Below are 13,237 nucleotides of genomic sequence, written 5' to 3'. Positions count from 1 at the left end.
AACTGAAGAAGTGTCACTAATTGGTGGTTTTGAAGGGGGGGCGGGGGGTTTGCTATAGTCCAGTATGCCATTGACAGTCAGCAGCATGGTTTGATAGCCTTGTAATGGCCTCGTTATATTAAGATAAAGCAAGTGCGTCTTGCTATAAATAGGTTAGCTCACAACGTCACGAAAACCATGTGCATGCTTCATTGGGGCAGAAGGCTGTGAGTTGTGTTTCTGGATGGCCAGATACTTAGCAACAATGACAAGAAACTGCCATGTGGGGAATCGCAGGTGACTCGTTTCAGCTAGTTTTATCTTGTTCTTGATACCATGTCTTGTTTAGACTGATTTTATGTCACTGCTAATATGGCTAACAGTAGCTAGCTAACAAACATCTATAACAATGTATTTGAGAGACAACTAGTGTTCTTTGTGCAATGTTTTCAATAAAAATTGGACAACAATCTAAGCCAACCCTGTCTGTTTTGCCCCAGTTGCGCACGCGTTGGTTTTGTTGCTAAACAACCAACATGTCTATAGGAGAGAATATAGTATGGCCTACTGTCTGATGATAGGAGATGAAACTGCTGTATTTCTCTCTTTCAGTATTTCAGTCCTGCCTGTGTGGGAGAAGATTCTGTTGTCCATATTTCCTTGATATTAGAGCGGTCTTGCCGTTTCTCATTCTCCTCAGCTGCTCATTGCGTCGCAGAGTAGAGTGTTCGCTCCGTTGCCACTCACAGGAAGTGATGTCACATCCACCGCCCACGCTGCCAACTATACTCCCTGGGGCGCGTTGCCAGGCAACCGCAAAGTGTCATTGTGGATAGGATTATGGAAGTGTAATATCATCCGGAGGAGTAAAGTGAGAAACATAGCTTTAGTCCCTACAACAACACAACATGTTCAAGGAGACCATGAAAGCTCTAGTATTGACAGACAGTGGGAGAAACGTTCAGCCTCCTACAGACCACAGTGTGTATGTGTGTGTACACATAAATGCATGGTTATTTGTATAAATAACTGTGTGTGCTGTGTGGTTGTGTGTGTATGTTTTGTGCCTTCTCTCTAGCACCCTCTCTCTCCCTTTGGCTCCATCTAAACCACCACAGCCAATATCAGTCCTTATTTAGTGGGAAATGTCCAGGTGGGATAGTGTATCCTAGACCTAGCCTAGCGTGTGTCCTATCCTAGACCTAGCCTAGCGTGTGTCCTATCCTAGACCTAGCCTAGCGTGTGTCCTATCCTAGACCTAGCCTAGCGTGTGTCCTATCCTAGACCTAGCCTAGCGTGTGTCCTATCCTAGACCTAGCCTAGCGTGTGTCCTATCCTAGACCTAGGCTAGCGTGTGTCCTATCCTAGACCTAGCCTAGCGTGTGTCCTATCCTAGACCTAGCCTAGCGTGTGTCCTATCCTAGACCTAGCCTAGCGTGTGTCCTATCCTAGACCTAGCCTAGCGTGTGGCTGAGGACCAGTGTGTGAGGAAGAGACCAGCTTAGTGTGACTGAGACAGACTAGGCTGTGGTATTGGCTGTAAGCACTAGGCAGGATGAATGCCTGGCTGGTTGAATGACTGGCTGTGTTTGGCTGGATGACTGACTGGCCTGCTGGTTTTCCTGGCTCCACTGTACTGTATTGGAGCATAAGCCCAGAGGGAGTCTTCTATCGCTTAACTAGAGACAGGCACAGTGAAGCATTTCTTCTTCTTTTGGCTCTATACTCCAAAAGTTTGGATTTGAACTCGAACAATGACAACAAGTTTGAAGTGCAGACTGTCAGCTTTAATTTGAGGGTATTTTCATCCATATGAGGTGAAACAATTAGAAATTACAGCACTTTTTGTACATAGTACCCCCATTTTAGGTGACCAAAAGTATTGAAACAAATTCACTTATACAGTATGTACTGAAGTGAGAAAGTTAGACGCACAAATATCATACTCCCAAGACATGCGAACCTCTCACCATTATAATAACAGGGGAGGTTAGCATTTTATTGGGAGGTATGATATTTGTATATCTGTAACTTTCCCACTCATCATTATTCATAATTAATTCAGGATTATCCATAGTCATGGTAGCATCCACATTAATTTAGAAGTGTTTAGAAACATTCTATTCTTAATTACAATTAAAGTGACTCCAAAGTGACACAATACATTATTTACCATTAATTTATATTGGGCACAAAATAATCAGAAACTCAACCAAAACAAACACAAATGCATCCAACAAGTTTCTAGAGTCACAAGCTTGATGTAGTTATTGTGTTCTATGAATATGGGAACAAATACTTAAATTTAATACACATACTTTTAGTCCCTTAAAATGGGGGTGACTATGTACAAAAATGCTGTCATTTCAAACTGTTTGCCCAATATGGATGAAAATACCTTAAAATTAAAGCTGACAGTCTGCACTTTAACCTCATAGTCATTGTTTGATTACAAATTCAAACTGTTGCAGTATACAGCCAAAATAAAAAACAAAATTCTTCCCTGTCCCAATCATTACGGAGGGCACTGTAGTTAGCTATGTGTGCGTGTGTATGTGTGAGTACCTCTTTCAGAGTAGTTGGTGTTGTGTGAGAAGGAATCGACTTACTGCGTGTCTGCTCGTGTGAGCGGTGCCGTGTTTTGGAGAGTATCAGACAGAGCTAGAGAGCTTCTGTTCCTGTTGCTGTGTGAGAGAGTACAGGGGGAGGAGAGGGGTGGAGGAAGACAAGGTGAGAGATAATGTGCATGACAGAGGGAATGAGGGAGGAATGATCTGGAGCACACACAGAGAGAAGACAGGAGTACGGCCCCGGGAGGGAGGGAGCTGTTGTATTATCTCTGTGTGTCTGATCTCAGGTTATGTAGGGCGTTTAGAGCACTTAGAACAGACATTGAGTACAGACATAGGCCTGTACAATACTGACATATACAGACATATACGGTCCATGTCTAGGCTGAGGACTTCACAGTAGAGGTCTTCCCGGATCCACCTGTACCCGAATACCTGAGACCCAATCCGGGACCCCAAGCTAAACGTGCCACTCTTTTAACGAGAGTGGCACGTGTAGCTTTCTGTTGTTTTTGGCCAATCATAAGTCATCAAAGCGGCAATAGGCTACAGCCATAGAGCCTCCGTGTTAGGAGATATTGAGTCAATGGAAGATGGAATTCAAATTCTGTAATTAAAAATGAAAGGAGAATGATAGGCTACAACGACCAAGAGCCAACAGCTAAGCTGCTACTTTATATTCTGAATGGAGTTGTTGTTGTTTAACTGTGCAGGATGAGAAGGCACATGCATTTTCAATTAGCCTAGCAGTTTGATGCAGTCAAGACAGGCTACATAATCATATTGGATGATAAATAACCTATCTATGGCAGCTATTAGTCTACTATAGAGCGACTCTGCTTGGTTGGTTGCTGTCTCTTCCTCCCACCTCCCTGTTCCCGTGTCACTCGCTCACACTCTCAGTAGCCTACACACACAGCACAGCCCCTACCCGAGCTTCACCTATGTTTACCTCCACTCCCTCACACTCTCAGTAGCCTACACACACAGCACAGCCCCTACCCAAGCTTCACCTATGTTTACCTCCACTCGCTCACACTCTCAGTAGCCTACACACACAGCACAGCCCCTACCCGAGCTTCACCTATGTTTACCTCCACTCGCTCACACTCTCAGTAGCCTACACACACAGCACAGCCCCTACCCGAGCTTCACCTATGTTTACCTCCACTCGCTCACACTCTCAGTAGCCTACACACACAGCACAGCCCCTACCCGAGCTTCACCTATGTTTACCTCCACTCCCTCACACTTTATCAGCTCCAGTTAATTAATAAAGTAGCTTAAAAATATACTTTTCTGCTACTTCCTTCACTCGGATCGGACGACCAGGTCTATATGGAACGGGTCTAGTTGTCCTCGGGTCCTTTCGGAAGGGGTCTCTATATAATTTTTTATTTTATTTATGCATATCGGGTCCAGATGGGAAAGCCCCAGGTCCATTTCGAATGGGTCAATGTTTTTGGACCCGTGAAGGACTCAATGAGATGGATGTGCCACTGTGTTTTCCTTTTTTGTAGTTAGGTAACGAAGTTCGGACGAGGGAAGAGACACAGGAGTATTAGCATGGACTTATACAGTGCATTCGGAAAGTATTCATACCCCTTGACTTTGACATATTTTGTTATTTTGTTACAGCCTTATTCTAAAATTGATTAAATATTTTTTTCCCTCATCAACCAACACACAATACCCCTTAATGACAGAAGCAAAAACATGTTTTTGAAAATGTATTAAAAATAAAAAATAAAAAACTACCACATTTACATAAGTATTCAGACCCTTTTCTCAGTACTTTGTTGAAGCATCTTTGGCAGCGATTACAGCATTGAGTCTTCTTGGGTATGGCGCTACAAGCTTGGCACATCTCATGCTCTGTCAGGTTGGATGGGGAGCGTTGCTGCACAGCTATTTTCAGGTCTCTCCAGAGATGTTCGATCAGGTCCAAGTCCCGGCTCTGGCTGGGCCACTCAAGGACATTCAGAGATTTGTCCCGAAGCCACTCCTGTGTTGTCTTGGCTGCGTGCTTAGGGTTGTTGTCCTGTTGGAAGGTGAACCTTTGCCCCAGTCCAAGGTCCTGAGCACTCTGGAGCAAGTTTTCATCAAGGATCTCTCTGTACCTTGCTCCGTTCATCTTTTTCAGCGGCAGGGACTGGGAGACCAGTCAAGATCGAGGCAAACATCCCCACAGCATGATGGTGCCAGGTTTCCTCCAGACGTGACGCTTGGCATTCAGGCCAAAGAGTTCAATCTTGGTTTCATCAGACCAGAGATTCTTGTTTCTCGTGGCCTGATAGTTTTTAAGTGCCTTTTGGCAAAATCCAAGTGGGCTGTCATGTGCCTTTTACTGAGGCATGGGTTCCGTCTGGTCACTCTATCATAAAGGCCTGATTGGTGGAGTGCTGTGGAGATGGTTGTCCTTCTGGAAGGTTCTCCCATCTCCACAGAGGAGCTCTAGAGCTCTTTCAGAGTGACCATTGAGTTCTTGGTCACCTCCCTGACCAAGGCCCTTCTCTCCGTTTGTCCGTGCAGCCAGCTCTAGGAAGAGTTTTGGTGGTTCCAAACTTTTTCCGTTTAAGAATGATGGAGGCCACTGTGTTCTTGCGGACATTCAATGCTGTAGAAATGTTTTGGTACCCTTCTCCAGATCTGTGCCTCGACACAATCCTGTCTCGGAGCTCATGGCTTGGTTTTTGCTCTGACATGCACTGTCAACTGTCAACTGTGGACCTTATATAGACAGGTGTGTGCCTTTCCAAATCATGTCCAATCAATTTAATTTACCACAGGTGGACTCCAATCAAGTTATAGAAACATCTCAAGGATGATCAATGGAAACAGGATGCACCTGAGCTCAATTTTGAGTCTCATGACAAAGGGTCTGAATACTTATGTAAAAAAGGTATTTCTGTTTTTTGTTTTTTATACATGTGCAAAATAAAATGTAAAAGCTGGTTTTTATTAATGGGTATTCATTAATGGTTGTCATTAATGGGTATTTTGTGTAGATTGCTAAGAGAAAAAAAATATTGAATCTATTTTAGAATAAGACTGTAACGCGTAACAAAATGTGAATGCAGTAACGGAGTCTATAGAACGCAGACCATTCCATTGACCAGATTGGCGCACATTCAGCAAATTGGATCTAGCAAAGTGGATATTCCTCAAATCTGTCATGAGTTATGTATTGTAACAGGCCCAAAATGCACTTACTTATGTCTGATTTTTATATATTTGGCTTTGTTCGCTGAATAACATTTATAAGTTGTCCGGCTTAAAAGAAGTAACTGTTAAACGCTAACTCCTGCTCGTATAAGCTGGTTAGCATAGCTGGCGCATACAGAAATCAATGGTGGTAGTCAAAGTAGTTTTTAACTGTAATGAAGTTGATTGGTGATGATGACATGAACATATATTGGGGTTGACATCCATACAGCATGATACTCTGATTTCTACCTCAACATAGTGTGAAATACACATATGAACAATATCCTAAATGTATGCTAATTTTGCTGGGATTCAGTGAGCAGACTCGGGATCTTTCCCCCACTCTATTCCATGGCAATTGAGTTCAATTGACCTCTTTACCGCATCTACAGTATTAGCCTGTTAGATCCAGCCACGCTAGTCTCTGTCTGCCTGCATGGGGATTTGGAGTCTGGACTGGCTCTTTGTGTAGGTTGAATCATATCCATGTTTATGTGTTTTCTGAGCCATAGAGGGAGGGGGGAGAGGGATGGAGGGATTGGAAGAGAGAGCGATGGAGGAGAGACAAGATAGAGAGAAAGGTAGGTGGCAGGAGGCGGAGACTGAAAGGGGGGAGAAAGAGAGCGAGACCAGAGAGGAAGAAGTGAGGGGGATAACTGGGCCTAAAATCAGTCTTCTCCAGCAGGTGGCGGTAAAAAAAAGTAATTATCGCTCACCAAGCGAGGTGTTTTTGTATGGAGTGTCGAATTTAGTTAACAAAAAATGTAATGGCTTATTTATGGGCAGTCATTGTAAATAATAATTTGTTCTTAACTGACTTGCCTAGTTAAATAAAGAAAATGTGTTAGATGTGGCTTATTTGAGCTGATAGAAGTTTGGTAATGCTTTTACCAGTCTATATTAGGAGGACATGTGACATCCCGGCATCTTTGAGAAAAAACACTTTATCGGAGTTTTGCCTGTTGTTCACACGCGTATCTGCCCTCTCATTGGCTAGAATGGTCCCACCTGATCTTGCCTCCTCCCGACTGCCTTCCATTTCTGAAGTCATTTATTTTCATTGTTAGATCGACCACTTGAGTATCTGGTCAATATAATGGATCATCTGTGGCAAGACAGAGAGCTAGAGACGGAGAAGGGAGGAGGCTCAGTCACTATCTATATCTCTCTGTTTTGATCCAATAAACATGTTGATAAGAACACAGCAGGCTGGGGCAGGCAGGCAGTCAGACAGGCAGGCAGGCAGGCACAAGAGAGAGAGACTGTATCTGTGTCTCTCTCTCAAACTGTACATAGCAGAGATCTATTGTATCAGTCTACTGGTTCATATGTTCCCTGTCTGCAGACACTCTGACACACACACACACACACACACACACATACACTACATATTTTCTCCCTGAAAAATATCTCTGCATTCTGCACATGATGAGATATTGAGTCACCACAGTCATGGACATATTAGAAGCTGATTCTCACACAATAACCAAGAGGGACATTATATTATTATATTATTGAAAAAAAAAGAACTGATAATCCCTTATTGAGGTCATTAGGTCATTCAGTATGCTAAATTATTTATTTAAAATATGTGCTAATATTGTAGCTAATACTGTACTGCATAGTTACTTCCCATGAAAATGTATGTTTTGAAGTGCTAGAACTTAAATGTACTGCAGCCTTCTTGAATCAGTCACTATTTGTATCTAGGTTATGAAAGTGCATTTAATAAGGCATTAAGCAACCATGGAAACAATTAAATCATTCATTTGAAGTAAAATAAACAGAGCTGGACTGGTAATAACAGTGAAACAAAATAACTATTCTTACTTAATTATAATTCTTTGTGTAATAATTCCTTTTTGCCTTTAAAAGATGCATTGAGGAACACGGCATATACTGTACTGCACCACACGGCAGCACACACTCCTGAGGTCATTTATTTAGCACAGCAAGGACAATCTTTATATTATCGTTCATCAATTATTCAGAGACAGTTTCCATGAAACATAGAGGGAAAGAGGAGAAAATAGAGTCCTGTTTTCCTATTTTGTCTCTCGTTTAACAGACGTTGATCCTTAATGTTTGTCCTGTTATCTTTATTTCAGGAAAATCGTCATTAAATTTGGAGGGATGAAGAAGAAGAGGGAGACAGAGTCTTCAGAGGAGGGGTCTGATGAAGAGCGTCCGCCTCGAAGATCCTTTAAAGACGATGACTCGGTGAGTCCCTCCCCCAGTCTCCAAGCTGCAGCTCGCAAAAGCCTTATGACGGTGTTATTGTGAATATTATAGGCATGGAGTCCCTCCCCATGTCTCCAAGCTGCAGCACGCAAAAGCCTTATGACGGTGTTATTGTGAATATTATAGGCATGGAGTCCCTCCCCGTGTCTCCAAGGCTACAGCATGCAGGCTCTTTATGGCTGTAGAACTCTTATGACGGTGTTATTGTGATTATTATAGGCATGGAGTCCCTCCCCGTGTCTCCAAGGCTACAGCATGCAGGCTCTTTATGGCTGCAGAACTCTTATGACAGTGTTATTGTGATTATTATAGGCATGGAGTCCCTCCCCGTGTCTCCAAGGCTACAGCATGCAGGCTCTTTATGGCTGCAGAACTCTTATGACGGTGTTATTGTGATTATTATAGGCATGGAGTCCCTCCCCGTGTCTCCAAGGCTACAGTATGCAGGCTCTTTATGGCTGCAGAACTCTTATGACGGTGTTATTGTGATTATTAAAGGCATGGAGTCCCTCCCCGTGTCTCCAAGGCTACAGTATGCAGGCTCTTTATGGCTGCAGAACTCTTATGACGGTGTTATTGTGATTATTAAAGGCATGGAGTCCCTCCCCGTGTCTCCAAGGCTACAGTATGCAGGTCTCTTTATGGCTGCAGAACTCTTATGACGGTGTTATTGTGATTATTAAAGGCATGGAGTCCCTCCCCGTGTCTCCAAGGCTACAGTATGCAGGTTCTTTATGGCTGCAGAACTCTTATGACGGTGTTATTGTGATTATTAAAGGCATGGAGTCCCTCCCCGTGTCTCCAAGGCTACAGTATGCAGGTTCTTTATGGCTGCAGAACTCTTATGACGGTGTTATTGTGATTATTAAAGGCATGGAGTCCCTCCCGTGTCTCCAAGGCTACAGTATGCAGGCTCTTTATGGCTGCAGAACTCTTATGACGGTGTTATTGTGATTATTAAAGGCATGGAGTCCCTCCCCCGTGTCTCCAAGGCTACAGTATGCAGGCTCTTTATGGCTGCAGAACTCTTATGACGGTGTTATTGTGATTATTAAAGGCATGGAGTCCCTCCCCGTGTCTCCAAGGCTACAGTATGCAGGCTCTTTATGGCTGCAGAACTCTTATGACGGTGTTATTGTGATTATTAAAGGCATGGAGTCCCTCCCGTGTCTCCAAGGCTACAGTATGCAGGCTCTTTATGGCTGCAGAACTCTTATGACGGTGTTATTGTGATTATTAAAGGCATGGAGTCCCTCCCCGTGTCTCCAAGGCTACAGTATGCAGGTTCTTTATGGCTGCAGAACTCTTATGACGGTGTTATTGTGATTATTAAAGGCATGGAGTCCCTCCCCGTGTCTCCAAGGCTACATTGTGTATGCAGGTTCTTTATGGCTGCAGAACTCTTATGACGGTGTTATTGTGATTAGGCTTAAAGGCATGGAGTCCCTCCCGTGTCTCCAAGGCTACAGTATGCAGGCTCTTTATGGCTGCAGAACTCTTATGACGGTGTTATTGTGATTATTAAAGGCATGGAGTCCCTCCCTGTGTCTCCAAGGCTACAGTATGCAGGTTCTTTATGGCTGCAGAACTCTTATGACGGTGTTATTGTGATTATTAAAGGCATGGAGTCCCTCCCCGTGTCTCCAAGGCTACAGTATGCAGGTTCTTTATGGCTGCAGAACTCTTATGACGGTGTTATTGTGATTATTAAAGGCATGGAGTCCCTCCCCGTGTCTCCAAGGCTACAGAATGCTCTTTATGGCTGCAGAACTCTTATGACGGTGTTATTGTGATTATTAAAGGCATGGAGTCCCTCCCGTGTCTCCAAGGCTACAGTATGCAGGCTCTTTATGGCTGCAGAACTCTTATGATAGTGTTATTGTGATTATATTAAAGGCATGGAGTCCCTCCCCGTGTCTCCAAGGCTACAGTATGCAGGTTCTTTATGGCTGCAGAACTCTTATGACGGTGTTATTGTGATTATTAAAGGCATGGAGTCCCTCCCCGTGTCTCCAAGGCTACAGTATGCAGGTTCTTTATGGCTGCAGAACTCTTATGACGGTGTTATTGTGATTATTGGAAAGGCACTCTTATGACGGTGTTATTGTGATTATTAAAGGCATGGTCCCTCCCCGTGTCGAGTCCCTCTGCCTTATGACGGTGTTATTGTGTCTCCATGGAGGCTCCACAGTATGCAGGCTCTTTATGGCTGCAGAACTCTTATGACGGTGTTATTGTGATTATTAAAGGCATGGAGTCCCTCCCCGTGTCTCCAAGGCTACAGTATGCAGGTTCTTTATGGCTGCAGAACTCTTATGACGGTGTTATTGTGATTATTAAAGGCATGGAGTCCCTCCCCGTGTCTCCAAGGCTACAGTATGCAGGCTCTTTATGGCTGCAGAACTCTTATGACGGTGTTATTGTGATTATTAAAGGCATGGAGTCCCTCCCCGTGTCTCCAAGGCTACAGTATGCAGGTTCTTTATGGCTGCAGAACTCTTATGACGGTGTTATTGTGATTATTAAAGGCATGGAGTCCCTCCCCGTGTCTCCAAGGCTACAGTATGCAGGCTCTTTATGGCTGCAGAACTCTTATGGTGTTATTGTGATTATTAAAGGCATGGAGTCCCTCCCCGTGTCTCCAAGGCTACAGTATGCAGGTTCTTTATGGCTGCAGAACTCTTATGACGGTGTTATTGTGATTATTAAAGGCATGGAGTCCCTCCCCGTGTCTCCAAGGCTACAGTATGCAGGCTCTTTATGGCTGCAGAACTCTTATGACGGTGTTATTGTGATTATTAAAGGCATGGAGTCCCTCCCGTGTCTCCAAGGCTACAGTATGCAGGCTCTTTATGGCTGCAGAACTCTTATGACGGTGTTATTGTGATTATTAAAGGCATGGACGTGTCTCCAAGGTACAGTATGCAGGTTCTTTATGGCTGCAGAACTCTTATGAAAGTGTTATTGTGATTATTAAAGGCATGGAGTCCCTCCCCGTGTCTCCAAGGCTACAGTATGCAGGTTCTTTATGGCTGCAGAACTCTTATGACGGTGTTATTGTGATTATTAAAGGCATGGAGTCCCCCCCCTATAGTATGCAGGTGTCTCCAAGGCTAGGCAGTATGCAGAACTCTTTCTTTATGGCTGCAGAACTGTGTCTTATGAGGTTTATGGCTGCAGAACTCTTATGACGGTGTTATTGTGATTATTAAAGGCATGGAGTCCCTCCCTGTGTCTCCAAGGCTACAGTATGCAGGTTCTTTATGGCTGCAGAACTCTTATGACGGTGTTATTGTGATTATTAAAGGCATGGAGTCCCTCCCTGTGTCTCCAAGGCTATGATGCAGGTCTTTATGGCTGCAGATTATTAAAGGCATGGAGTCCCTCCCCATGTCTCCAAGGCTACAGTATGCAGGTTCTTTATGGCTGCAGAACTCTTATGACTGTGTTATTGTGATTATTAAAGGCATGGAGTCCCTCCCCGTGTCTCCAAGGCTACAGTATGCAGGTTCTTTATGGCTGCAGAACTCTTATGACGGTGTTATTGTGATTATTAAAGGCATGGAGTCCCTCCCCGTGTCTCCAAGGCTACAGTATGCAGGTTCTTTATGGCTGCAGAACTCTTATGACGGTGTTATTGTGATTATTAAAGGCATGGAGTCCCTCCCTGTGTCTCCAAGGCTACAGTATGCAGGTTCTTTATGGCTGCAGAACTCTTATGACGGTGTTATTGTGATTATTAAAGGCATGGAGTCCCTCCCCGTGTCTCCAAGGCTACAGTATGCAGGTTCTTTATGGCTGCAGAACTCTTATGACGGTGTTATTGTGATTATTAAAGGCATGGAGTCCCTCCCCGTGTCTCCAAGGCTACAGTATGCAGGCTCTTTATGGCTGCAGAACTCTTATGACGGGGTGTTATTGTGATTATTAAAGGCATGGAGTCCCTCCCCGTGTCTCCAAGGCTACAGTATGCAGGTTCTTTATGGCTGCAGAACTCTTATGACGGTGTTATTGTGATTATTAAAGGCATGGAGTCCCTCCCTGTGTCTCCAAGGCTACAGTATGCAGGCTCTTTATGGCTGCAGAACTCTTATGATAGTGTTTTTGTGATGTTTAAGGCATGGAGTCCCTCCCCGTGTCTCCAAGGCTACAGTATGCAGGTTCTTTATGGCTGCAGAATTCTTATGACGGTGTTATTGTGATTATTAAAGGCATGGAGTCCCTCCCCGTGTCTCCAAGGCTACAGTATGCAGGTTCTTTATGCAGGCTCTTTATGGCTGCAGAGAACTCTTATGACGCAGAAGTGTTATTGTGATTATTAAAGGCATGGAGTCCCTCCCCGTGTCTCCAAGGCTACAGTATGCAGGTTCTTTATGGCTGCAGAACTCTTATGACGGTGTTATTGTGATTATTAAAGGCATGGAGTCCCTCCCCGTGTCTCCAAGGCTACAGTATGCAGGTTCTTTATGGCTGCAGAACTCTTATGACGGTGTTATTGTGATTATTAAAGGCATGGAGTCCCTCCCCGTGTCTCCAAGGCTACAGTATGCAGGTTCTTTATGGCTGCAGAACTCTTATGACGGTGTTATTGTGATTATTAAAGGCATGGAGTCCCTCCCCGTGTCTCCAAGGCTACAGTATGCAGGTTCTTTATGGCTGCAGAACTCTTATGACGGTGTTATTGTGATTATTAAAGGCATGGAGTCCCTCCCCGTGTCTCCAAGGCTACAGTATGCAGGTTCTTTATGGCTGCAGAACTCTTATGACGGTGTTATTGTGATTATTAAAGGCATGGAGTCCCTCCCTGTGTCTCCAAGGCTATAGTATGCAGGCTCTTTATGGCTGCAGAACTCTTATGATAGTGTTTTTGTGATGTTTAAGGCATGGAGTCCCTCCCCGTGTCTCCAAGGCTACAGTATGCAGGTTCTTTATGGCTGCAGAATTCTTATGACGGTGTTATTGTGATTATTAAAGGCATGGAGTGTTATTGTGATTATTAAAGGCATGGAGTCCCTCCCCATGTCTCCAAGGCTACAGTATGCAGGTTCTTTATGGCTGCAGAACTCTTATGACGGTGTTATTGTGATTATTAAAGGCATGGAGTCCCTCCCCATGTCTCCAAGGCTACAGTATGCAGGTTCTTTATGGCTGCAGAACTCTTATGACGGTGTTATTGTGATTATTAAAGGCATGGAGTCCCTCCCTGTGTCTCCAAGGCTACAGTATGCAGGTTCTTTATG

The 13,237-nt window shown here is 44.1% G+C and overlaps 1 protein-coding gene across 9 annotated transcripts in view; it reads left to right on the top strand.

Annotated features, from left to right (window-relative positions):
- Positions 1–13,237, top strand: part of LOC115125476 (chromodomain-helicase-DNA-binding protein 9-like) — a 197,731-nt gene that overhangs the window by 69,382 nt on the left and 115,112 nt on the right. For all 9 annotated transcript variants that reach the window (XR_010461738.1, XR_010461737.1, XM_065013186.1 and 6 more), the window contains one exon: positions 7,865–7,976. Coding sequence is in view for 7 of the 9 variants with exons in the window: in XM_065013186.1 (XP_064869258.1) it covers positions 7,865–7,976 (112 nt within the window). In the remaining 2 variants the exon portion in view is untranslated. The remainder of the gene's footprint in view (positions 1–7,864; positions 7,977–13,237) is intronic.

Source organism: Oncorhynchus nerka, linkage group LG28 (genome assembly GCF_034236695.1).
Source record: "Oncorhynchus nerka isolate Pitt River linkage group LG28, Oner_Uvic_2.0, whole genome shotgun sequence".
Lineage (NCBI taxonomy): Eukaryota > Metazoa > Chordata > Actinopteri > Salmoniformes > Salmonidae > Oncorhynchus > Oncorhynchus nerka.
The sequence above is the reverse complement of the archived record's forward strand: the minus strand, read 5'-3'. Positions and strand labels throughout refer to the sequence as shown.